The sequence below is a fragment of the Oryx dammah genome, unplaced genomic scaffold, assembly GCF_014754425.2.
Source record: "Oryx dammah isolate SB20612 unplaced genomic scaffold, SCBI_Odam_1.1 HiC_scaffold_12, whole genome shotgun sequence".
Classification (NCBI taxonomy): Eukaryota; Metazoa; Chordata; class Mammalia; order Artiodactyla; family Bovidae; genus Oryx; species Oryx dammah.
The window spans coordinates 54051263-54077788 of NW_024070196.1; the positions used below are offsets into that span (position 1 = coordinate 54051263).

The window sequence follows — 26526 nt, forward strand, 5'->3', positions numbered from 1 at the left end:
AGTGCATGCCTTTTACATTTGGATACACTGTTCTAGCCCTGGGGTTCTCAGATCTGGCCCCTGGGCTACCACTGTGGCAGCATCTCCTGGGAACTTGTGAGAAATGTGCGTTCTAGGGCCTCACCTGGGCTTCCCAGGTAGCTCAGCTGGTAAAGAATCCACCTGCAATGCAGGAGATCTCAGTTCGATTCCTGGGTCAAGAAGTTCCCCTGAAGAAGGGATAAGCTCCATATTCTTGGGCTTCCCTGGTGGCTCAGACAGTAAAGAATCCACCTGCAATACGGGAGACCTGGGTTCAATCCCTGGGTTGGGAAGATCTGCTGTAGGAGGGGATGGCAACCCACTCCAGTATTCTTGCTTGGAGGATCCCCATGGACGGAGGAGCCTGGCAGGCTATAGTCCATGGGGTTGCCAAGAATCGGACATGACTGAGTGACTAGGCATAGCACAGCACAGGGCCTCACCCAGACATACTAAATCAGAAGCTCTGGTGTGGAGCCCAGATATCTGTTTCCACAAACCTCTAGGTGATTCTGATTCACGGTAGAGTGGTAGAACCCCTGCTCTGGAGCTGTCTGTCCATTACCGTAGCCACCAGTCACATGGGAGATTTTAGTTTAAATCAATTTAAATTAAATCTAAAAATGAGTTCCTCATTGGTCCTAGCCACATTGCCAGAGCTCTGTGCCTATGTGTGGCTAATGGCTGCAGTACTGGACAGTGCAGATAAAACATTGCCACCGTTGCGGCAAACCCTATTGATTGTAGGCAATTCTCCAGAAAGGATGAACCACCCACCCACTCATGCCCCTCATCCTCCTTTCAATTTAAAAAGCATCAGGAAACTTCCATGGACCTAAGAAGGGTCCAGGGGTCCTGGGGTTTCTTGAAATGGATAATTTAAATCCTCACTAGGGAGGGGATATATGTGTACTTATAGCTGATTCACATTGTGTATAGCAGAAACAAACACAAGATTGTAAAGCAATTATCCTCCAATTAAAAATAAATTAAAATATATTCTAGATATTTTTTAAAAAGTGAAATAAATCCTCATGAACTCTTCAAGGCCCTGGCTTATTTTGAGGTGTTCTAGGAAGGGGGACACCACTTTTCCTTATGGTCTGGTTCTCTCCTGAGCAGAATGAGATCATGCGCTTGCGATCCCAGCAGAAATCATCCCATGAAGACAGCCATGCCATCCTGAGAGAGCTGGAGGTAAGACCAGCCTGGGGAGGGAGGGACATGGGAGTCTCTGTCGTCTGTCTGATGGCCTGTCAGTTGACTCTCAGTAGGAGTTAGATGTCTGTCCTGTGACTACTGGCCTGAGTCATGTCTTGACATGTTCTGACCCCTTGTCACAGGCAGCCTCTGCTACAGATGTTGCTGCAAAATTTTGCTCCTAAAAAAGACAAACGCTTTCTTTTTCCATTTTAAAGACTCTCCCATGTCAGGAAGCCTATCCCAGGCCCTTGTGCCTGTAATTTCATCCCTGACTGGCGAGTTCCAAAAGATCTCTGCCTCTGTCTTTACTTCTCTCTCTCCCTTGTCCTAGTTGTGGCCTGTTCTCAGTCAATAATAGTAATTACGAACAGTTCCTGAGCAATTACTATGCACAAGACGCTGGGCTAAGAGCTTGGCTTGCACTATCTCATTTAATCCTCACAACAACACTGTGAAGTAGGTGATATGATCTATTTTACAGATAAGGAAACTAAGGTTCAGAAAAGCAACCCCCATCATCATGGAGTTGTGATGCTGTATGAGCTTTGCATTGCATTCAGCTGCTAATAATAGGGACCCAAAATAACAGTGGTCTATGCCATAGAAGTTTATTTACTTTGTTAAAATGTAAATCTGGAGATTAGCACTTTAGGGCTGGTTATGATGTTATCAGTAAATCAGGCTTCTTCTTCCAGTTTTGCCATCTTTAGTGTGCGGCTTACATTCCCAACGATGCCTCATATGGTTGTATTACGGTCCAGCCATCCCATATACATTCCAAGCAGAAAGAAAGTAGGGAAGGAAAAAAAGGCCTTGCTAATTGAGTTAGTCAGCTTAAAAGTTCTTTCCTTGAATTTTCAGTCAATAGCATCTGTATCTGTGTCTTACTGGCCATTCCTATTTCAAAGGATGGTTGGAAATACAACTTTTAGCTGGCACATTGCTACACTGAAATGATAACCATTTTGTTATTAAGGTATAAGGGGAGAATGGATAGCAAATGTCTGAGAAAGATATGAACCACAGAGCTTGATTGCAAAGCCCTTTTCTAATTCAGTAGTTCCTGCCCCAGGAACTATGCTCATGGGTCATTTCCCTTCCTTTTTCTATAGCTGATTTCTGTGCTTGGCATTGCAGGTGGTAGACAGGGATGGCCCTGCCATTCTCTAATGCACCACTGGAGGGCAGCAAAGCACCTCTCAGGTTCAGCAACTTCTCCCAGGATTTGGGAATGAGGAAAGTAGACACAGGCAGGGCCCAAGTTCAAGGAGACTCCCCCTCAAGTTGGACACATGCTTGGCATCCCACATCCTTGACTCTTGGCCACTCCGTGTCCACGTGCTCCCTTGGGGTTGGGACTGTTGCTGCTCTGCATCTTGGGGTTTTGAAGGCCTAATGGGGGATACAGCTTGGAGAGGCTGACCAGACAATCCCAAGCATCGCCCAACCTCTGTCTGAAGTCCTCCAGTAACTCTTTGTTCCTTGGGCTTTCCTGGAGCCTCTTTTCAAATGAAATACTCTTAGCAAGAGAATTTGTCTTAATAGCAATGGGCTCACCTAGAACCCACTTTTCTTACCCCCTACTAGAGATCACGCCTATCTCCTTTACTCTTGGAACCTTTCTACTTACCTTCCATTCGCTGTCGCTTCTGAGAGAAGTGGTGGAATCAGTCCTTTCATGGGAGGTTTAGCATAGAAATTAAGCAACCAGGTCCTGGGAACAAAGGCTTGGGTATGATTCCCAGAAGAGTTACTTCCTGACGTTAGTATTTTGAGAAAGTTGACTTAACCTCTCTGAACCTCAGTTTTCTCACCTGTGAAATGGGAATAATAATTGTACTCACTTCATAGGGCTGTGAAGATTGAATAAACTCCTGCATGTACATGCTTGGCATACTGCAGGGCAGAGAACTATAAACATAACTATCATTACTGTTGTTTATCCTGTAAGTCAATAAAGCTTCAAGTCACCATCATCTTGTTACTAAATAATTGCTTAAATAAAGATCCGAAGATCAGGTTCTTAGACAACTCGACACAGATGAGGTAAGCACAAGTTCGCTTTTCTTCTCTGACTTCAGTATTCCTCACCTGGAAACTGGGGCAATTGTGAGGATTAGTTAAGAAGATGTGTGTGAAGTGCTTGGAACACTTTAGGTGCTGGACATGTGTTATCAGGCTTCCCAGGTGACACAGTGGTTAAGAATCTGCCTGCCAATGCAGGAGTCACAAGAGACGAGGGTTTGATGCCTGGGTCGGGAAGATACCCTGGAGGGGGAAATGGCAACCTACTCCAGTATTCTTGCCTGGAAAATTCCACAGACAGAGGAGCCTGGTGGGCTGCAATCTAGGGGGTCACGGAGAGTCGGCCATGACTGAGCATGCACACACATACATGTATTAACAACATCACATCAGGCTGTTAAAAAGCGTTTTTATCATGTGATCTTTTACTGCATCTTTAGAATGAGAGGAGGGGCTCTGGCTGACATATGAGGACATTCAGCCCTGGGAACTGAATATTCTAGTGGCTGGGACAGAGGAAGCTGTCTGGTGTGGTGCTTGAGGGACAGTTCAAATCACGGCTTCCCTCTCCCTTGCCTCAGAACCTCAGTTCCCTCACCCAATAAATGGGAGTGTGGGTAGGGCCCTCTGGGATCCTTGTTTGGAATGGTCCATATGGAGCTGGTAGGGACAAAGCTGATCCTTCCAGGGCCCAGTTCACCTTTGCAAGCTGAGAACCAGGGAGAGAGGTGGGAAGCCATCAAAGCACTTATCCTAGAGCAGCGATTCTCAGTCTGGGCTGCAAGTCAGAATTGCCTTGGAGGCTTTAAAGTTCCCAGTGCTGAGGCTGCACGCCAGGCCAAGCTGTCTGAATGTCTGAGGCTGGGGTCTGGGCAGCCAATGTTTTAATGCTCTCAGGTGATACCAATGTGAAACGGAAATTGTGATCCAGTGGACTCACAGAGGCTCTCAAACTTTACCATGTGTCACGACCATCTGGAGGTTCATTAAACACAAATTGCTGAGCCTACACCTAGAGCCTCTGATTCAGTTGGTCTGGACTGGAGCCCAGGAACTTGCATTTCTGACAAGTTCCCTGATGGAGCTGATGCTGCTTGTCCTGGGACACCGCTTTGAGAACCCCTGGTCTCTAGTAATGTGATTTAAACTGAATGGTGAAATCGGTTTGTTGGATTGCCACCAGCGTTTAAAGATAACAAGATGGAATAGAACAGAACAGAATGGAAAATATTAGAACACACCATAAGAATATTGACTTGTGAAACTTTAATTTCATTTGATTAGATAAATGTATATAAATACACAAATGTATAATTGGAGGCAAAAGGAGAAGGCAGCAGAGGATGAGACAGTTGGATGGCATCACCGACTCAATGCGCATGACCTTGGGCAAACTCTGGTAGACAGTGGAGGACAGGGAAGCCTGGCATGCTCCAGTCCATGGGGTCACAAAGAGTTGGACACAACTTAGTGACTGAACAACAGTGTGTGAACGTATTGGACTGCAATGTAAATATATTTCTTCCCGTGGGCCTTAATTTTTTAAAAATGAGTCAACAGCTTTTAAAAAATGCTGCAATCCAGTAGACATGCAGACACACATACACATATGTAAGTGAAACTAATCTTGACATTAAATAATATCTATCCTCACTACTTCCAGTGAATACTAGTATTTTCTCCTCTCTTTCTTTTCTGATCTATTTTATTTCACTTAAAAAATGTGGATTGAGACCCATTAAATTGTTCTTGCAACCCCTTGTGTGAAAAGTGTTAGTTGCTCAGTTCAGTTCAGTCTTTCAGTCGTGTCTGACTCTTTGTGACTCCATGGACTGTAGCCTGCCAGACTCCTCTGTCCATGAAATTTTCCATGTAAGAACACTGGAGTGGGTTGCCATTCCCTTTTCCAGGGGATCTTCCTGACTCAGGGGTCAAACCTGGGTCTCCTGCCCTGCAAGTGGATTCTTTACCATCTGAGCCACCAGGGAAGCTCCCTTGTATCCCCTTGCTGTGATTAGTCGCTCAGTCTTGTCTGATTCTTTGAGACTCCATGGACTTTAGCCAGCCAGGCTTCTCTGTCCATGGGGAGTTCTCCAGGCAAGAATACTGGAGTGGGTTGCCATTCTTCCCAACCCAGGGGTCGAACATGGGTCTCCTGCACTGCAGGTGGATTCTTTACTGTCTGAGCCACCAGGGAAGCCCCTTAGAGATTTGCAAACCTGCAGTTTGGAGACCCTGGTTTCAGACTCTCACATGTAAGGGCTGAGCCCAGCCAGAGTGGCCACCTGGCTGACCTGGATGGGAACTGGGGGTCTGCCATAGGAGAAACTAAAGAAGACCACGGAGGAGGCAGACATGTATGAGAACAACTACAGGGAGATCACCAAGACCTTGGAGTATCTCAAGAACTCAGTGGAGAATCTGTTTAAGAAGATAAATTGTGATGCCACCAAGATCCTGGTGCAGTTAGGGGAGACGGGGAAAGTCACGGATATCAACCTCCCGCAGTACTTTGGTGAGTCAAGCCCACTAGACTCTTAGCAACCATTTCCAGAGATTTCTATGAGCAGGCACAAGGATTTGTTCTTTTGGAGGTAGTGAGCCTGGTGGTGAAGCCTGGCACTAAAGCCTTGGCACTAAAGCCAACTTGCTTGAGTTCAAATCGTGGTTCTACTCTTACTAGCTGTATGACTTTTGGCAACTTTTTTTTTTTTAAACATGGATTTTTGAGTCTGTGTGTGTGTTTCATATTTCTTTGTTGGCTGCATCGGGTCTTAGTTACGGCAATTGGGATCTTTGTTGTAGCATTTAGTTGCCCCGTGGCATGTGGGATCCTGGTTCCCCAAACGGGCATCAAACCTGCGTCCCCTGTATTGGAAAGCACTGTATTGGAAAGCGTCCCCTGTATTGCTTAACCACTGGACCATCAGGGAATTTTCTGGGCAATCTTCTGAACCTCTCTGTGCCTCAGTTTTTTCATCTCAAAACTGTTGGGAAGGTTAAATAAATAAGTAGTTCTTAGAGAAATAGTTACATGATCATGTGAATAGATACAGAAGGAAGTATTTGACAAAATTCAATATCCATTCATAATAAAAAAACTCTCAACAAACTAGAACTAGAAGGGAAGTTCCCTACCTGATAATAAAAGGCATCTCCAGAAACACCTGAAGCTAACCTCATAGTTAATGGTGAAGAAAAAACCTGAATGTTTTTGTTCTAAGATCAGGAACAAGGCAAGGATGTCTGCTCTCACAACTCCTATTGAATATTATGTTGGTGGTCCTCGATAATGCAGTAAGGCAATAAAAGGAAATGAAAAGCATTCAGATTGGGAAGAAAGAAATAAAGTGCTCAGAGCAGTGCCTGGCATGTAGCAAATGCCTATTAACTGTAATACACATTTCTAGGCCTTGAGCTCAGGAGAGAGAGGGAGATGTACCCACAGAGATCATGCCAGTTTAGAATGAATGACTTCCACCGCTCTTAGAACAGAATCGAAGGTTCTTAATACCATCTGTGTTTGGGAGGTTCCCAAGACGCCTCCCTCCTGTCAGTTTCAGGGATTCACTAAGAGGGCTCCTGGATTCAGCACATAGTCATATTTTCATGGCTATGATTTATTACAGCCACAAGGTACAAAGCAAAATAAGGAAAGGAAAAAGGAGCTTCGGGGAAAGCAGGGAGGAAGTTAAGAGCAAGCTTCCAAGGGTCGTCTCCCAGGATGTGCTTAATCCCCCCCAGCCATGAGTTGTGACAACACAAGTGAAATGGTGTCAACCAGGGAAGCTCATTGGCTACTCATTGCTTAGGGTTAGAATGGGGGCTGATCATACAGGCATCTCCAGCCTGGCACATACCCCAGTTCCAGACCCCAGAAAGAACAGCAAGTATTTATAGCATAAGCTACATTTTTTAATAGATTAAGCATGCTGGCATCACTGACCCAGTGGACATGAGTTTGAGCAGACTCTGGGAGATAGTGAAGGACAGGGAAGCCTGGTGTGATTCAGTCCATGGGGTCGCAAAGAGTCCGACACGACTGAGTGACTGAACAACAAAGGCATGATGAGCCTCTCTTAACAGTTAGTGGTGGTGGGGACCTTCCTGAAATCCAAGTTCCCTGATACTGTCCAAGGATGAAACTGCTGAGCAACCTTTTTGAAGGAGAGCAGTCAGATTTTGCTGTATTAACTCTTTCTTGCCCACAGCCTATCAACTTCTTAATAGCCTGGCCCCTGCTTACATCTTTTAAAAAAATTATTTACTTAATTATTGATTTTTGGTTGTCCTGGGTCTTCACTGCTGTGTGCAGGCTTCCTCTTGTGGTGAGCAGAGAGCTACTTGTAGTTGCAGTGCAAGGGCTTCTCATTGCAATGGCTCCTCTTATTGTGGGGCACAGGCTCTAGGGTGTTCAGACCCAGTAGTTGTGATGTACAGGCTGAGTTGCCCCGGGCATGTGGGATCTTCCCGGACCAGGGATCGAACTTGTGTCTGCTGCATTGGCAGGTGGGTTTTTAACCAGTGGACCACCAGGAAAGTCCCCTTGCTTACCCTTTTCATCATCTCTCGTCCTGCTCTTCCTCTTTGCTCACCTCCTGTGGCCACACTGTTCTCCTTTCTGTATTTCCAAGTCTCTCCCCCAACTAATTCTACCTCAGGGCCTTTGCATGGGCTGTACTCATCCCACACCCAGTTCCTCATTCTCAGATCTCAGGTTAAATGTACTGTCTCCAGCAAGGCCCCTCTCTGCTGTTCCATCTGAGGCTGGTCCTGCTGTACCCACTGTTATTCACTCTCATCAGTTATGTTCAGTCACTCAGTTGTGTCTGACTCTTTGCAACACCATGGACTGCAGCACGCCAGACCTCCCTGTCCATTGCCAACTCCCAGAGTTTACCCAAACTTATGTCCATTGAGTCGGTGATGCCATCCAACTATCTCATCCTCTGTCGTCCCCTTCTCCACCTGCCTTCAATCTTTCCCAGTATCAGGGCCTTTTCAAATGAGTCACCTTTTCCCATCAGGTGGCCAAAGTATTGGATTTTCAGCTTCAGCATCAGTTCTTCTAATGAATATTCAGTACTGATTTCTTTTAGGATGGACTGGTTGGATCTCCTTGATGTCCAAGGGACTCTCAAGAGTCTTCTCCAACACCACAGCTCAAAAGCATCAATTCTTCAGTCCTCAGCTTTCTTTATAGTCCAACTCTCACATCCATACATGACCACTGGAAAAACTGTAGCTCTGACTAGATGGACCTTTGTTGGCAAAGTAATGTCTCTGCTTTTGAATATGCTGTCTAAGTTGGTCATAGCTTTTTCTGCCAAGGAGCAAGCATCTTTTAATTTCATACTTGCAGTCACCATCTGCAGTGATTTGGGAGCCCCCAAAGTAAAGTCTATCACTGTTTTCATTGTTTTCCCATCTATTTGCCATGAAGTGATGGGACGAGAGGCCATGATCTTAGTTTTCTGGATGTTGAGTTTAAGCCAACTTTTTTACTATCCTCTTTCACTTTCATCAAGAGGCTCTTTAGTTCTTCGCTTTCTGCCATAAGGGTGGTGTCACTTGCATATCTGAGGTTATTGATATTTCTCCTGGCAATTTTGATGTCAGCTTGTGTTTCATCTAGCCCAGTGTTTCTCATGATGTGCTCTGCATATAAGTTAAATAAGCAGGGTGACAATAAATAAGCAGCCTTGACGTAGTCCTTTCCCTATTTGGAACCAGTCTGTTGTTTCATGTCCAGTTCTAACTGTTGCTTCCTGACCTGCATATAGGTTTCTCAAGAGTCAGGTCAGGTGGTCTGGAACTCACTCTCATAGCAGTTCTATTATTTAATCTTTTCCTAGTTTGTCTCTATAGACAGGTAATTATCATTGTGTGAATTGAGGAGATTCTTGAGAACCAATAGCAAGTTTCAGATGTGAATCTTTTTGGTTCCTGATTTTCAGAGAGAAGAGAAATGGTATGCGTTATATGAAAATTAAAAAAAAAAACCTTAAACCCAATAGTTACTGAATTCAGATAACAAGCATCTGGATAGTGAGGATATGTGCATTTATTTGCTGAACTTGCCTTTCTCTCCATCTTCCCATTCACACTGAAGTTTATGAGCTCCATCAGGGTTTGCATCTCTGTTATTGTTTATCGTCATTGTTTTCCCTCCATGCATCGTGGCGTCTCAGGCACCGTGCCTGGTCTGATAAGCATCCAATAATCATTTGTGGAATGAATGAATAAATGAATGAATGAATTATTCTGATGACTCTATGGGGCTGTGAAACACAGTGGGAAGGACAGCTCCCCCAAACTCAGAGCACTGAGGAAAAGATCAGTAGTTTAAGGCAGAGTTTCCCCACGGCTCCCAATTTTTAGTGTTAAAAAAATGTTCCTCAATCTTCTTTTTATTATTGTCCCCTATGGAGCCTTCTCAGACATACTTTTCCTAACTGCTCTTCCTTATGGAATTTTCATACAGTTGATATACCATATAACTGTTCATGTTTTTTTTTTTATGTATATCGTGCCTTATACATCAAAGAGTCAGATTGGTTTTGCCTCTCAAGGACCAAATTGTGCTCTCTAGGGAATGAATGATGTAACCCAAGAGGAAGCCATTGTCCTTATAGGCATTCATGACCTGCCCCCTCCCTGTTACTTCCCTTCCTCTCCAGCAGGGGGTGCTATCTCTAGTTCCCCTAGGACCCAGGTCCCTTTGGCAAACTTGTTGGTTACGCCTTTTTTTCCAGCCATCATTGAGAAGAAGACCAACGACTTGCTGGTGTTAGAATCCTACAAGCGGCTTATGGAAATGGAAGTGGCAGAGGCGGAGGTCCAGCCATCCTTCCTCAACCCCTTCTGGGGTGGCTCTGCCCTCCTCAAGCCTGCAGAACCCATCAGGGTCATCCCCCCAGTGTTCGGGGCTGACCCCTTTAGCGACAAGTTGGATGAAGGTGAGTTCTCTTCTTACCTGGAGTTTTCTTTCTACAGCGTGAGGACAAAGCCACAGATTCTGAAGTTTAGTTATCTCGGATACTTTAAAAAATTACAACTACTCTGTGACCATTTCATGAACCTTAAAGTAGCTAAAATTTCCAAGTTGGCAAGTTATGAGCAGACGAGATTCCCTGAACCCGTCTCTTACCCTCACCGTATGCTCTTAAGTCTAGCTCCACCTGTGACCTCCTTTCCCCAACCCCATCTGTGTCCCCCCACCCCATGATTGAAGCAGCTGAGGCTTGGTTCACACCAGAGATTAACTGTGGCCCTGAGGGTGCAGGCACATTAATCTTCTTTGCTTTTGGAGGCAGAAGCTGGTGGTACTGTGGTTTGTGGGGGTTGAGGGAACTAGCTCTTCTCTCTGAAGGTGGGGGTAAAGTCTGGCCCCACGTGGTGTTTGGTGGGCAGTTTGGCAACATGTTCGGGAAGGTTGAGAAGTAGTTATGTTACTGAGCCAGGTTGCATTTTTGCGATGTGCAGCTAAGCCAGGCCAAGACACAGAGGGTCAGCAGAGAAAGGGTGATTCATTCTCAAGTCCACAAAGCCAAGGAGAGGAGATGAGGAGACAAATGTCCAAAATCTGCCTCCCAGAAAGCAAGGAGCTCTGGTGTTTATGGGATAAAGAATAAAGATGCCGGGTGATCTGAGGCATGGAACATGTTGGGGAAGGTGATTGGAAAATGATGCCCTAATCCTGGTTCTGTATGGGTGTAACTAAGTGTGGGCCTCTGTGTGTTCAAGATGTCATCCAGCAACACTCGCATGTGCTCAGTGGAAGGATTATGGTTCTATCCAGCGTTAACCTGCTCAGCTGGAACTAGACGCAGCTGAACCCAAGCTCCTGGAAAACAACTCAGGCAGACACATTGTTTAGGCCACATGTTGCCTGGAGGACAAGCGAGACGTTTGTACCAATAAGAAAATGACCTTGATTAGTGAAGGCAGGTTACAGGTGAAATGGGCTTACCTAATAATTACCCTGGATTTCAGATACATGCGTAGAGTCTGTAATCTTGCTTGTGGAAATTGGTCCTTCAGAGAAAAACTTACCCAAATTTCGAAGTTGGAAGTAGGAGGGCAGCCGAACTGGAAATGACTGAAATGCTCGCCCATTAGAGATTGGTTAAATAAGTTACAGTTCACCCATGCATGTGATGGAATACTAGGCAGCCACTAAAAAGAATGCTGTGGGCTGACATGAATTGACATATGTGTATATGGCATCTAGTGTCCAGGGATGCTGCGTAAAACCTACAGTTCACAAGACAGCCTTTCACAACCTGGTACATAAGAGATAGAGGCGGGGAGAGAGAAAAGGAAGGAGGAGGAGGAAGGGAAGGAAAGTATCTTGATTATACACATAAAAATGAAGAGGATGTATATGCTGACTTACAGTGGGTATTTCTGGGTGGTGGGTTGCAGAGAACTTTGTATTTCTGAGTTAATTCTGTCATTGCTTAGAATTTTCTTTTACAGTGACCTTGTGTGATTTCAGTAACCAGAGGGGAAAAATTGGTTTTTAAAAAAGTTTCCCCTCTTCTGTGAGCAGCATTTCAAGCATGCAGGTGTGCTGAGAATGGAGGGAGGGAATTGCCAATATGTGCGCATGCAGAGATGCACAGGTGTACACACATCTGTTTGATTTGTTCAGGGCAACTGAAAGTTAACAGGAGTGAAAACCAGGGCTGGTGTCAGCCACCTTAGCACAGCTTCCCTTGACCCTTTGAGTTCTTAAATGAGGAGGGTGGCAGAGAACAGCCATTGATAACACTGTCCTCACAAGGTCAGGAATATACAGATGATATCTTCATTTCTGTTCAAGGGAATATTGATAAACATTGGGTTCTCTTAGCCCACTAGCCTCTATGGGTTGCATGTATAAATTAGAAGAGGGAAGCCCCTCTAGGCAGATTAGTTAGGAAAAGCCACCCCTGCTAGATAGACGTGGCTTGGCAATCAAGTGTGTGTGGGTTGGGGGGGTGGGGGGGTGGGTTTCGTCCTGCAGAAACAGGTGTCTTTGTGCAGTCTACATCCTGAGCAACTGCACGTGGTGGCCCTATCTCCTTGATATTAAATCCAACTCAACCTCACGTCCTCGTCTGGGAGGAAAAAGACAGTTATTGTCTGGCCATCCCTGAGCAGCACATCCCTGTCTTCCCTCTCCCTGAACTTGGAGACTGTTCACACTCCCACCCCCAGTGCTGTGGAGCGTCACCAAACCAGGCTTGGAGTTCCTTGAACAGGGCAAAGGGGCACTAGCCCTGGGAAGGAAGCCCACCATCCTGCTGTGCTGAATTTGATTTTTGAACTCCTCACACGGGTCCTGTCTTTGGTGCAGTGGAGCAGCCCCTGGACCACAGCAGCCTTCGGCAAATGGTGCTCAGCCACTACACCGCAAGAGAGTCCCGAAACAGGGACAGCACGCCTGAAAAGGGGGACGAGCTGAAGTCCAAGAAGAAGGTAACAATCTGAGGCGGCTCTGGCCATTTGTACATAACTAGAGAGAGTAAATGTTTTGTTCTGTAACCTCAGTGCCTTTTCACACTCATTACTAAGAGACTAGGGCACTGGCACCTCCCTAGATGGTGCAGAGGAGCAGGAGGGTGGATATCCAAAGCTGGCACAGGTGGCGAGGGTGGTGTGAGGTCACCGTGGCCCTTGAGAACCCTTGAGATGGTAACTGCCGCCCATCACGGCTCACCAGGTGAAGTGTAGGGGCCACATGGGAGCCACGATACTGATTTCACGTCCTAGAACCATATAGGGTGCAGCAGACTCACAGGTGGGAACCTGGAGCCGAGGAGGCCCTGTGTCTGTATCTGTGTGTGGGACGGGCACATGGATGAGTGTGTCACTGTAGAGCTGTGTCCAGGATGTCTTGTCCTGAAACACAAACGCTAGGAGCTGGGGCCTCTCCAGGGCCTGGCCTTGTCTCTGCAGGAGCCCCAGGTCACAGGTTCTGGATGTGAGGGGGGCATGGGTCATTGCAGGGTGTGGATCATGAAGGGTCATCATGGTATGGCATGGGGGTCCTGAGTCCTTCCCTTCTCAGTTGGCTCTAAAGGAACCCCATTTCCCAGCAGGTGATGTCATTGGAGCAGACCCTGAGTTTCTTCTCTGGGGGTCTCTGTTATTGTTCTTGAACCTTAAAGACTTCAGTTCTGGCTCCTCCAACCCCCCAGACTGTCTCATTCCCTCTAGGTGACCCCAGCTGCCACTTTGATCCCAGCTTCAGCTCTTTGTTCCCAGTACATCTTGCACTTTGGCTAGGTCCCAGATTCTTGGGGTTCCCTTGAAAACTTAGACTACCTGACATCTACTCCCCCTTCCTCCTAAAATACATCTGGACTTTCCGTTGGGAATGGCCCTTCCCACCCTCAGGCCATGTAAGGTTTGGAAGGGGCTGATTTCAGCCCCCGTGTGCGGGTTGGTCATTTGAGCAAGTCTGCTAGTCAGAGTACTGCACCTGTTTCAGCGTTGGTTCAGGTATCGCACAGGCCCTGTTTTGGGATTTGTGTGGAGCTGGGAGAGAGAGAGAGAGAGGTGTCCTCTCTCCACTAGGATTGCTGAAGGGATAGACAAGAACCTGGAACTGCTGGTGACCACTGGACCACCAGCAGAGTCCCAAGTCCCTGAAGATCTGTTTTAAGTAAAGAGTCACTAAGATTCAGTAATAAGGACAGCAGGGCCATCCCTAACTCATATACTGCCTTCATGGGAACTAGCAAAGGGTCTTCCTTACTCAAGGACACATCATGAACAAATACACGACCTCCTTTTTATTTGAACACGGACTCTGGGTGAATTTCCATCTGCCAGCTGTGTGGTCACGTGGTAGCTCTAAGGCACCCAGGCTGCAAAGAAGATGGAGGTGGATAAATGAGGCAGCCACACGACCAACTGGCCAAGGTCGGGGGTGGTGCGTTACTGGCAAAATGAGAAGAGGGCAAGGATGCCCCCGTCTGCCCACCCAAAGGCAAGCCACTCCCTCAGTCCTTCTCTTCTCCGTGGGTGATGATGTGCACCAGGTTCTTATAGTCCAAGTTGCCAGTCACATCAGGGGGGAAGGCGGCAAACATCTGGTCAATCTGCAATGAACCAGCAAGACATGCTGAGGGCTTGCGGGGAAGGGCGGTCCCAGTGGAGAGGCAGCTGGGGCCTGGAGGATATGGGGTGCCGTGGGCATCTCCCTCCCTGCCCTCCTGCTTCCTTCCCCAGGTGCTGACCCCAAGGGCCATCCTGCAGGGATGTTCCTAGGTACCCAGCCTGCAATGGGGAAAGCAGGGATTGCAAACTCAAGTGTGTGTGTAAAGGGGCGGGCAGGTTATGTAGGGGAGCACGATGGGCCTGTTGGGGACTGTGGTTAAATGGAGACATAGTCCATCTACAGAGATTATAACTCCTCAGGGCCAGCCATTGCGGCCACGTGGGCAAGGAGGTCAGACTCTTTGAGGAATTTGATTCTTTGAGGGAAATTTAATTTTTTTTAATGTGTAATTTCTACATTAAAAATTTTTTTCGTTGTTTAGTTGCTAAGTTGTGTCCGACTCTTTTGCAACCCTATGGAATGTAGCCCACCAGCCTCCTCTGTCTATGGGATTTCCCACACAAGAATATTGGAGTGGGTTACCATTTCCTTCTTCAAGGGATTTCCTGATTCAGGGATCAAACTTGAGTCTCCTGCATTGGCAGGAGGATTCTTTACCACTGAGCCACCAGGAAGTCCTTAAAGAATATTAGCTAATTATTGTTTTTTTAATTTGGGCCAACCAGTCCATTCTGAAGGAGATCAACCCTGGGATTTCTTTGGAAGGAATGATGCTAAAGCTGAAGCTCCAGTACTTTGGCCACCTCCTGTGAAGAGTTGACTCATTGGAAAAGACTCTGATACTGGGAGGGATTAGGGGCAGGAGAAGAAGGGGACGACCAAGGATGAGATGGCTGGATGGCATCACGGACTCGATGGACATGAGTCTGAATGAACTCTGGGAGTTGGTGATGGACAGGGAGGCCTGGCATGCTGTAATTCATGGGGTCACAAAGAGTTGGACACAACTGAGTGACTGAACTGAACTGAACTGAACACATATTACCTTTTTCATGTATCAGCACTTTATACATTTGAACTCATTTAAAGTGTACTTCATAGTACACTCATCGTCATGTGTACTATGAAGTAGATTCTATTATTGTCCCCACTTTACAGATGAAGAAATTGAGGCACAGTGAGGTTAAAGAGCTTGTCTGAAGTCACAAAGATGGTGGGAGTTTAAAGGCAGGCTCTTTCAACTGCTTGAATTTTAAGGGGGAAATTCAAATAAAATTTTTAGTAAAATATGAAACTTCATGGAATCAGGCCTGAGAGGCTGCAAGGGACTATTTTAAATAGATTCACTAAGATTAATTAGCAATGTTGACAAGACAGTTGCTTGTTCATACAGGGCCTTTGATGACTTATTGATAACAATAGTGCCCCTTCTTCCAGGCACATTACTGTCACCTGCCAGAAAAAGTCTTATGTATGTACTGATTTTTAGGAAATTATAGCAAGACACTTTACTGCCATCTGCTGGAAAAAACTTGCAACAAATAGATACCCTGCAGTATATATTATTAAGGGCATCCAGGAGGATTGTGCGGTGTACAACCTACACAACAATACATGGTCACCCTGCATGACACCTTCAGTCCTTCAGGAAACTGATGCCGTCACCAGGTCTCAATGTGTTACGAGGAAGGCAGAACCTGGAGTCAGACAGAGGTTTGGATCTAGGACCCGGCATTTCCCATTAGGGTTGTCCTTTGAGGCTAGTAACTTTGCCTCCCTGAGCCTCAGTTTCGCCATCTGTAAAATGACCCTGGTGCTAGTCACTACCTCACAGGGTGACTGAGGGAATGAAATGAGATAAGGGCTTAGTAAACGAGAGCAGATTCTCTCTCAGTGTGGGGTCAGGGGGATTTTATGTCAGAGAGTCTGGAGAGGGAGTCCCTAGAAAGGTGAGGCCAGTAACTGGGGTACAGAGGGTGTCTGAAGGGGTCTGTTACCTCCTCTTTGGAAAACCTCTCTGCCTGCGTGGTCAGCATCTCCTTGACACTGCAGAGAGAGAAAAGCAGATATTGCCCCCGGCTTTGTGGGGAGGGCTGTGGGGAGAAGCAAGGAACCCCCATGTCCCCCTCCCACCACTCACATCCCACTCACTAATCAGCCTTGAGCACTCCTTTGCCTTCAGGGTCAAACACTTTGAATGCGTTGAGAATGGTCTCCTCGGGGTCTGCTCCTGAAACAGAAAATGGGGTTGATGTGCCATGAGTGGCTGAGAATCTTGGGTAAGGAAGAAAGGCCTCACCACTTCTGAGCACCGAGCCTTGGTGTTTTGAAAGCGTGGGCTGAGAATCCAGTTATTTCTGGAGCAAACCCAAGGTCAGGCCTGGATCTAGACTTAGAAAGACTGGGATTTGAATCCTGACTCCAGCATTTGTTAGCCGTGTAGCTTCAGGCACGTGACTTTCCGTCTCTGAGTCTCAGTTCCCCTTCTGTAGACGAGCATAAGAAGAGAAGCTACGTCCTAGACGAAGGGGATGCACGTAATGCATTTAAAGTGCTTCGGGTGAGGGCCAGCCTTGGAGCACTATTAACTGCTCTTTTTATTCTCTCCCTCTCCTGTGTTACCTTGCCTTCATCTGCCAACTCCGGTATGTTCTCCTAGTGCTTTTAATTGATGCCCAAAGATGAAGACACATAAAGACAGACACCAGTGCACAAACCAACACACACACATACACAGATATATACCTCTGCAGACATAGATGAACAGAAATACACATGAACTTACCCTTAAGTTTCTCCCCGAACATCTGTAGGAACACAGTAAAGTTAATGGGACCTGGAGCCTCCTTGAGCATTTCATCAATTTCCTCATTTTTCACGTTCACACGCCCTAGAGCAGGAGACAGACACTCAGCGATTCTGAGCTGGGACAGAAACAGCTGTCAGGGCACTGGTATTTGCCCTTGTAATCCTACTTCAAGGAATCTTGTCTAGGAATAATCGGAGACACAGTAGACGGGGCCAGAGATTCACGTGAGAGGTTCTCAAAAGTGTTATTTATAATAACCAGACAACTGGAAACAACTCACAGAGGGTTTAGTTATTTTTAAAACTGTGCTTTCAGGACCTGGAACATTTTATACAGATGTTTTAATGTTTTACTCAAATAAGAAATCCTCATGTTATAAAATTAGCCCTTCTCACTTGGAGGTGGGAGAGACAGATCAGAATTTGAGGGAACTTTTTCAAATTATAGCTGCTCTAACCCACACAGCCTTGGAGATTCTAATATACCTGTCCTAGCCACTGTCAGAAGCCCATATAGTATGTTTGTATAAATTAGAAAAAGCCACCCCTTATTAAGATACCTTATGTTTTAAGTGGCTACAAATATGAATAGTACTCTGTATAATTGCTCAGTACAAAACCTGCCCAGCTGTTCATGGACCTGAGGTCCATGGAATGGAGGAGGAGGTGACAGATTGGACATTTATATTTTGAAACAGTTCCAGGTACTCATGGTCATGCTACTGAGATGTTAAATTTTAAAAGCTGAATCCAAAATAGAATGAGTCTAACTATTAAGCATGCACGCACACGAGATGCCTAGGAAAAAAATTAGAGGCTCAGATGTTAACAGTGGAATATGCCCTAGTGGTCAACATTGTCTACTCCTTTATACTTTCCTGAATTTTCCGAGTTTTCTATTGTAAACTGCCATTGTATTCAAAACCATATAAAATGATTTTAAAAGAAAAAGATATGTTAAGACACTCAGAGACTAAACACTTCTTTCCTATCCTCTGAAATCTGCCTTAAAGATTGATCTTGGTTGAGCTGTTTCAAAATGACAAGCTCTTGACCTTTTTGATAGCCTCATCTCCTGCCCCTCATGGGAGTGGGATAAGAAGACCTTCCTAGCTGGTGTTGGATGGTGGTGTGGGGCGACGTACCAAGAGCAGCAAAGGTGTCCCTCAGGTCATTCTTGTCAATGAAGCCATCCCTGTTTTGATCCATGATGGTGAAGGCCTGCGAAAGGGAGGCAATTGTCTGGTCAGCCCTGGAGAAATTGTGGGGAGGAGCCCCAGAGATTGTGCCAAGGGCTGGGGGAAGTGGGATTCTGGGGTTTTCAAGGAGCATCGAGGGATATTAGGTGTTAGATCTGGAGTTACTACAGGACCCAGCAATTTCACGCTCCCGTGTATTCCCAAGAGAAATGAGAACATGTATCCATACAAACACCTGGGTGTGAACGTCCACATCAGCACTATTCACAATAGCTCCAAACTGATAAATGGATAAACAAATGTGGTCTCTCCCCACAGTGGAATGTCATTCAATGATAAAAAGGAAATTCTGACACATGCTACAACATGGATGAACCCTGAAACATGATACTAAGTGAAAGAAGCCAGACACAAAAGGCCATATAGGGTATGATTCCATTTCTATGAAGCATTCAGAACAGGCAAATCCTTAGAGATAGAAAATAGACTAGTGGTTGTGAGGGGCTGGGGGGAGGGGGGACTCGGGAGTGACTGCTAATGAGTATGAGGTTTCTTTTGGGGGCGATGAAGATGTTCTAAAATTAGATATGTGATGATGGTTGCAAAATGCTGTGACTGTATTAAATAACCACTGAATCGTACACTTTAAAAGGGTGAATACATGGTATGTGAATTATAACTTTATCAAGCTGTTGTTGAAAAAAAAAAATGACTTAAAAACTGGAGTCCGCTCACCAACTTGCAAGCCCATATTATCTGTAAAATGAAGCCAGTGATCTTTTCCAGCTGGCTCTAAGGGAGACTCCAAGAGCTTTGTGAATGCCCAGGTATTTTACCAATGACGTATCATATCTGCGTTTCTTGAGTTCTTTTAACAACTGGTTCCTGAAAGTATTTGCACCCCCAGGTCATGCCTCCAGCAGCTGATCTCATTCCAGAAGTTGGGACAGAGGGAGGGAGAAGGGAAGATGTAGTCTTCTCCGGGGAAGAGAACTATTTCAGGTTCAGATGTGACATTTCATCCCAGAAATTCCTCTCTCCCTGGCAGCCCGTGGGGCATGATGTTCCTGTGATATGAATGCTGGTGGGGACAGAAGGGGCAAGTCTTCATGTCCCATTGGAAGCCCCCAGTGGTTTCTCCTTTCATATAAAATACTGTGGCCTCTCCGGCATAGCTTTAGTGTGTTTTCCTCTGAAGGGCCAGGTGAGAGAGTGGATAACTCAGTGTGAGCCATCAGGATGGCTGGAAAATTAATTCAATGTATCCTGAGCCTTGCAGCAGTGGTTTAATTTTACATAATTGGTACTTAGGTTTGCTTACGAAGGCACATCCCCGTAGACTGGGGTAGGGTTTCAGGCCTAGCTAGCAGTCAACAATTAAGATGGTAAAAATTAAAATCTCAAGATACTCTCAGACATCTCTCTGACTGGCAGAAATCATGTTTGAGATGTTAATACCCAGTGTTGATGGAGATGTGGCAGGAAAGACACCTTCTCCTCTTGGGGCTGATGGGAGTCAGAATGAGCACAGCATTTCCGGAGGGCAGCTTGGACCAGTGGTTGTACTTGGTTTTAGTTCCTTTTGTAAAAAAATAAAATGTTCCTTCGATCCAACTGTTCCGCTTTTAGGAATTTACCCCAAGGAAATAACCAGAGATACAAGCAAAGGGTATTAATTATAATAGTAAAACATTCTAAATATAACATCTAGCCATAGGAGGTGATTTAAATAAATGATGGGAAATGTTGGTGCTGAATTGCTCAAGAAAAAATAACAGGTACTGATTAGTGTGCATAGGAGATGGTCCCTTTGTTTAGCAAATATGTGCATACATAACAAAAACCACTGGCAGGGCATATCCCAAAATGTTAACTGATTATCTCTGGGTCATAGAATTATAAGTCAGGTCATTTTTATTCTTCATGCATTTCTGAAATTCATTCCTACATTTTCAACAAGACATAGACTTTGTTTTGATGATCAGCAAAAGTTAATTTCTTTAAGTCATTCACACACATGTTCAGACCGAATTTGGGGTGTTTTGGGGAGGATAAAGACAAACTAGGACTTCCTTGCTGATCCAAGGGTTAGGACACTGAACTTCCGCTGCAAGGGGTGTGAGTTCGATTCCTGGTTGGGAAACTAAGATCCCACACGTGGCATGGGACGGCCAACAACAACAGAACGAAAACACAGACAACATAACTGAGAGGTCCTTGCAGGGAATATGGAATGAGGGAAAGGCTCCTTCTAGCATGTGGGAATCTCCACCCAGTTGCACCCACCTCCTTAAATTCCTGGATCTGGGTCTGTTCAAACATGGAGAACACATTGGAATTGGCCCCCTCTGCTCTCTTCTTGGCTTTCTTAGGTGACTAGAGGGTAAAAAAAACATCAGTTAAAAGAGTCAGAGGCTGGGAATTAGAAAACTAGATCAGGTTCCATCACTGGGTAAGTCTCAGCCACTCATCTGTGAAATGGGCGTGTGGTGCCTACACTCATCTCAAAAGGGCGGTGCTGGAAAGTTAAAAGGACGTGGAATAAGACTTCTCAAAGTCAGCCTGGTTCTGGTGGATGGTAAAAGACTGTGGGTCTTGCAGCAGCTCCTTTGCAAACTAGGGGAGGTAGAGGTGTGTCTCCAGGGATGGAGGCCAGGCTTTCAGATCAGCTCCAGCAGGACCCAGCTGCTTTTGTTCTGATGCATTTCACAAAAAGTTCAGTAATGCACAGAAGGAGAATTGATTGGAGGCGAAAAAAAAGTCAGGCTCACTAAACCATGAAGAATGCGAGATGAAATGACACATTTTCAGGGTGTTAAAACCCAACTGCTCTGTCCCCCTCGATTTTCCCCTGATCCAAATGGCAGCAACATCTCCTCTCTAAATGTTCTGTCCTTGCACCATGCAAACAGAGCAGAGGGGAGTGAGTTAACATTTCCCCACCTGCTTCTGACTTGAGTTACAGCAAACGCTTGAACACTGCATATGTTATTGCATTTAGTCCTCATAACTGCTCTGTCAAGTGGATGCTATTATTACCATCGCCATTTTCCCGGGGAGGCAACCGAGGCTCAGAGAGGTTGGCTCGTTTACCCAAGGTCACACAGTCACAAAAAGGCAGGGCCAGTGTCGAACTCGGGCAGACTGACTCCAGAGTCTGTGCCCCTAACCACAGCCTTACACTGATCCTGATTTTGGAGGCTTCCTGCTTCTGGAGAGGGACACCTAACTAAACAACAGAGGGAGAGAGGTTTTAAATTTGCAAGTTCAAAAGGTGAAAACAAAAAGATTCTTTTCCCCAGCTGCCTGAACAAGAGAAAAGAATTACAATTTGATCCTTAAAAGCGTTCAATCCCATTTTGCAAGCCCTGGGAGTTATTGATTCCTCAAGAGGTCAGTAGACAAGCCATAAAAAAGCCAACTCTCTTATTTTGTTTTTGCGAGTCCCCGGGAGCTGCTGTTATTTGTGGCTTATCGGGGGCATTGATTGGGGTTCCTCTGTGTGCACACAGCAAGCAGTGCTTTTTCCTCCAGGATCTGGGGCCCCAGAGAGCTGCCGTGCTCCCCCTCCCGTCTGGTCCTTTGCTTGTAGGTGGCGTCCCCTCCTCGCCACCCAGCATCACTTACCTCCTCCGGGGACCCTGAGTACTCACCATGGTGGAAAGGACACAGCACTGCTCCCCCAGAAGAATCCCACAGTCTGCCCAGCTCTCTTCAGCCCGGGAACAATAAATACTTCCTCCCCAAGTTTAAAAATAACCCCATGACCACTTTTGGCAGTGGTAGGTGAGGCAGACACCACCTAAGGCCCCCCCACCCCATGCCGTTCTTCTGAAGTAAGGGCAGCTCAGTCGCCACCCGGTGACACGTGGGACCCAGAAAGGCATTCAAGGTTAAAGAGCCTGGCGGCTGGTGCACAGGGAGAGATGCTGCTCGCTCGCTGCAGCGCTTGGGCAGTCAGCACTTGTGCTTGTCAATTTTGAGGAGGAAAATGGTGGGGAGAGCAGACTTAAAAATTCTCTTACATTATCAGTCACGGGTCCCACCTCAGGGCCTTCGCTCCTGTGGTTTCCTCTGCCAGGAATGCTTTTCCATCTGCCATCTGTGAACCTCCTTCCCTCACCTCCTTCAGGTCTTTGCTCACCTTCTCAATGAGACCTCCTCAGCACGCTATTTTAAAAATAACCCTTTAGGGACTTCCCTGGAGGTCCAGTGGTTAAGAATCCGCCTGGCAATGCAGGGGACATGGGTCCAATCCCTGGTCAGGGAACCAAGATTCTGCATGCTGCAGAGCAACTAAGCCTGCTCGCAGCAACTACTGAGCCCATGGGCCACAACTAGAGAGACAGAGTGCTCCCGTAACTCGAGAGTCTGTACTGCGAGGAAAGATCCTGCATAACGCAGCGAAGATCTTGAGTGCCACAACTAACCTGATGCAGCCAAATAAATATTTTTTTAAAAACAGCCATTTAGCCCCTGCCCTGCAGAGCCCTTTCTCTGCCTTGTGTTTCTCCCCGGCATTTACCACTTCCTAGAAGCCTGGCATGCTGCAGCCCATGGTGTCGCAAAGAGTCAGACACGACTGAACTACTGGACAACAACATACTGTGCAATTCACTTATTTTGTTCACTCTCAGTGGGCCGCTCAGGAGGGTGAGTCCTCACCACACTCTCCTCGGCTCCAAGCTCTTGACTGGCCAGCACACAGCAGCTGCTCAGCAAGTCTGTTAACTGATTGAAGTAACAGCTCTCATCAAGTGCCTGCTGTATGCCAGGAACGTTTTGTGCTCCTGTTTAAAATCTAATCACCCTGTGTGGGAGAGACCCCTTGTTTTCTGTGTCCCCATTTCACAGATGAGGAAACTGAGGCTGAGAGGAAAAATGAGATGCCTGGGATCAGACAGAAGCTGGGAGTGGATCTGAGGCCCGTTTACTTCCAGAGTCCAGGCTCTTAAAGGGTCTTGGGAAAGGTGGTTTGCTCTCAGAACTCAAGGCACTGTGGTGGTTAATCTCTCTCAGGATGGTTTTCCTCCTGTGGCCTCGCAGGCAGCCTTGGGATACAAGGAGTGAGAAGGGAGAGCTTGGAATAAAGTCGTGGCCTTGTTTAGTGGCTGTGGGTGATGGGCTTCAGAGTCCAAGAACCAGAACATCTGCCTCTAAGAAGCAGAACATCTCCTCAGCTGCCCCAGTGGTATAGCCACAGAGTCAATGGCTGGCTGGGTGGTCACCCCCTTGTGGAGCCCTGCTGCATGCCAGGCGTGGGGCTAGTGTAGGGGAGACAGCCGCCTAGCGACGAACTGCATGCCTCATGACACGGTGCAAGGGGTGGATGGATGAAAAGATGCACAACGCAGGGAATTTCCAGTGGTGATAGATACGACAGAAGGAAGAAATAGAGACGGGTAGTACCAGGCAGCAGTGCTGAGCAGAGATGGGGAGAGTGCTCTTGGCCCCAGAGACAGCAGGAGCCTCGGAGGAGGACAGATTGGGAATCTTGCGGAGCAGAAGGAGCATGTGACCTGAGCTGAGTGAGTGAGGGAGCCAGGGGCGCAAGGTGAGGCAACAGCAAGGTGTGCAAGGCAGACCACATGGTTTGGCCTTGGAATTTCACACCAGCAACGAGGGGAGTAATGAGTTCCTGGCAGGAGACACTGTGTCGAACCAGCCCCTAGGCTGCCCATGCCAGGGGCAATCTGACTGGGAGCAAGGCCAGCAAACGAGATCCTATCAACCAAATCAATCTACCAATATGTGCTCAGTTGCTCTGATGTGCTGAAACCTCTGTGGATATTGCTGGAGAAAAGTGGAAGATGCTTGGCCCCTAAGAAAGAAAAAGGTAGTTAAAGAAACAAGTAACACAGACTTTGCTTTCCTTGTCAAGGGCCTGAGTAGGGATTGTTATAAAGTTTTCATTCAGCCTTAGGCAATTTGAGGCGGTGGAGTGGAGTGATTGAGCCCTCAGGCTGGGAGGTCAGACAAAATTGCACTTGAACTGGGGGTGGGGGGTGGGGGGTGGGGGTTGCTGTGTGACCTCGGGCAAGTGACTTTACCTCTCTGAGCACATAAAGTGCGAACCATAGAAAGATCTTCCTTATGAGATGTTTCTAGAGTGAGTAACTATGAGGCCCAGACAGGTCCTCAGTAAATGGCAGTGATCACTCAGATAGGAAAAAATTTCACTTTTGGGGGTGCAAACCCAAAAATCATTTATTGCCATGGCAAAAAAAAAAAAAAAAGTGTACGTTATTTCCTCCCTGCAGTCACAGCTGGGTTAGAATTACCCAGGAGCTGAGTCTAAAGAATCTTTAATAACAAAAAATGTATTTTCCTGTCTGTGTGCAGGCACAGGTGCACACACCTGAGCCGGCACATGCACCCATACCCATGCACTTGTGCACTCGTACAGAGGCATGTAATAACACACAGCTATGCACACTCACACACACATGTACCTGCACGCAGACAGATCAAAAAAAGCTTTTCTGCCCAAGATTCTCTGACAACACCAGAACAAATGTTTCCCGAGCTAATAGGCACACCATGGATTTCCAGTAAAACACTTGTGTGAGCAGTCAGTAGCTATAAATGGGTAAACAAAAAGTTTGTTGCAGCCACAGTAGATGTACAGAATGCATGGTAGGGGTAGAGAGTCCCTGGTTGAGCCACCTCCAGAGAGGCATCTGTACAGCTGGACCCTCTAAGAACATGTTTTATTCAACTGGGCCTTTGGGAGAAGGTGCTGGGGAGAGAGTTCCGGCTCTGTTAATTCAAGGTGGGTGGGAGGGTCTTGGTCAGGGTGATAAGTTTCTCAGGGCCTCAGTTTCCTCATCTGGGAAATGGAGACCGTAATAGTACACACATCTTCATAAGGCTGTTGCGAGGATTAAGTGAGATTATGTGTGTCAGGGAAATCCTGGGAACATGGCACCTTGAGTAGGTTATGGTGCCATGTGGCCACCAGGACGTGGGCCCACAGGCTGTGTTAGACCTTAGGTTCTGTTGTTGGAGAAATGAATATCCCCTCTTGTCAATGAGCTGGACTGGCTCTGGGGAGTCCCCTAGAGCCCTGGGAGTGGCAGTCTGAGAAGACTTGGGGTTTGGGTCTGTGTAGACGTTCAAGGGTAGGATTCAGCCCCAACCTCAAGGGTATATCAGGGGAGGGAGCTTCATGGCTGGGTTGAAGTTTCTCTATCCTTGATGCTGGTGTGGCTAAGGCACCTTGCCTGAGAATGCAACTCCACCAGGCCTGAGCGCTTTTCACTGCTGGTGGGATTCCTATGGTCAAAAAGTATCCAACAACCAGACCTAAGTTCCATGGAGCCAAAGAGAAAAATAACTGCCCACCTGAACAGAAGCCAAAGAGAAGAACAGGGGGCAGAACAATCAGAAAATGAATCTAGTGGATTAGTTTCTTATTGCAGCTATAAAAATATTACCATAAATTTGGTGGTTTAAGAGAGCACCAATTTATTCATCTCATGGTTCTAGAGATCAGAAATCAATTGAAAATGCAGGGCTAACATTCCTTCTGGAGGGTCTTGTGGAGAATCCATTCCTTGCCTTCTCCAGCTCCTAAGGCCTGTCCACACTCCTTGGCTTGTGGACACGTCACTCCAGGCTCTTGACTTCGACCTCTCTGTTCCTCTTGCTTCCTTTCGATCTTTTGAGGACCCCCATGATTATGTTGGGCCAACATGGATAATCCAATAATCTTGGTGGGGGAATCATCTCCCCACTTCCAGATTTTTATCACCTCTGCAATGTACCCTTTGTCAGGGGACCTTACATGTAAGGTAACATAGTCACAAGTTACAGGGACATGGACATTTCCAAGGACTTTTATACTGTCCTCCACATCTAGTGAGCAGAGGAGGAAACAGAGCAACAGCCAAGTAATATTAATTACAACAATAAAACTTAAGTGTATTAAAATTCATGGAACTGTCCATGAAAAAAGGTCAATTTTATCGAATGCTAATTTTAAAAATTACCCATTGATGATTTTAAAAGAAGGCGTGAGGAGAGGAAAAAATATAAGTAGTGCTTATAGATGTACATTGTTTTAAAGCAAGAATGATATCAACCCCAATTTCAAAGGACATGAATTACTTAAATATTTATTGGTCCCCCACTCAGGGCAGGGTCCTGTTCTTAGGGCTTGATGTATGTCAGTAAAACTTTGTTTGGTTAAGGAGAGAGATGTACATACTAAGCTTC

At 46.3% G+C, this 26526-nt stretch overlaps 2 protein-coding genes across 2 annotated transcripts in view; one reads left to right on the top strand and one right to left on the bottom strand.

Annotated features, from left to right (window-relative positions):
- CCDC63 (coiled-coil domain containing 63) overlaps positions 1-12726 on the top strand; it is a 35047-nt gene extending 22321 nt beyond the window's left edge. Inside the window, exons 7-10 of the mRNA XM_040250730.1 lie at positions 1144-1218; positions 5572-5764; positions 10005-10208; positions 12593-12726. Coding sequence (XP_040106664.1) covers positions 1144-1218; positions 5572-5764; positions 10005-10208; positions 12593-12726 — 606 coding nt within the window. The remainder of the gene's footprint in view (positions 1-1143; positions 1219-5571; positions 5765-10004; positions 10209-12592) is intronic.
- Positions 12727-14010: 1284 nt separating this feature from the next.
- On the bottom strand, positions 14011-22071 carry MYL2 (myosin light chain 2). Its single transcript, XM_040250775.1, has 7 exons — positions 21963-22071; positions 20596-20685; positions 18256-18331; positions 17088-17192; positions 16454-16532; positions 16300-16348; positions 14011-14342 (listed from the first exon to the last, which is right to left on the bottom strand). The coding sequence occupies exons 1-7, from the start codon at positions 21963-21965 to the stop codon at positions 14244-14246; spliced, it is 501 nt and encodes a 166-aa protein (XP_040106709.1). The 5' UTR covers positions 21966-22071; the 3' UTR covers positions 14011-14243.
- Between the last annotated feature and the right edge of the window lie 4455 nt (positions 22072-26526).

Bases quoted from the DNA above. Each gene is read 5' to 3' on its own strand.
- MYL2 (XM_040250775.1), bottom strand. The intron at 18,332-20,595 runs GTGGGTGCAACT...TCCCTTTCGCAG, and splicing joins AGATCCAGGAATTTAAGGAG to GCCTTCACCATCATGGATCA. The intron at 16,533-17,087 runs GTAAGTTCATGT...TTTCTGTTTCAG, and splicing joins GTTCGGGGAGAAACTTAAGG to GAGCAGACCCCGAGGAGACC.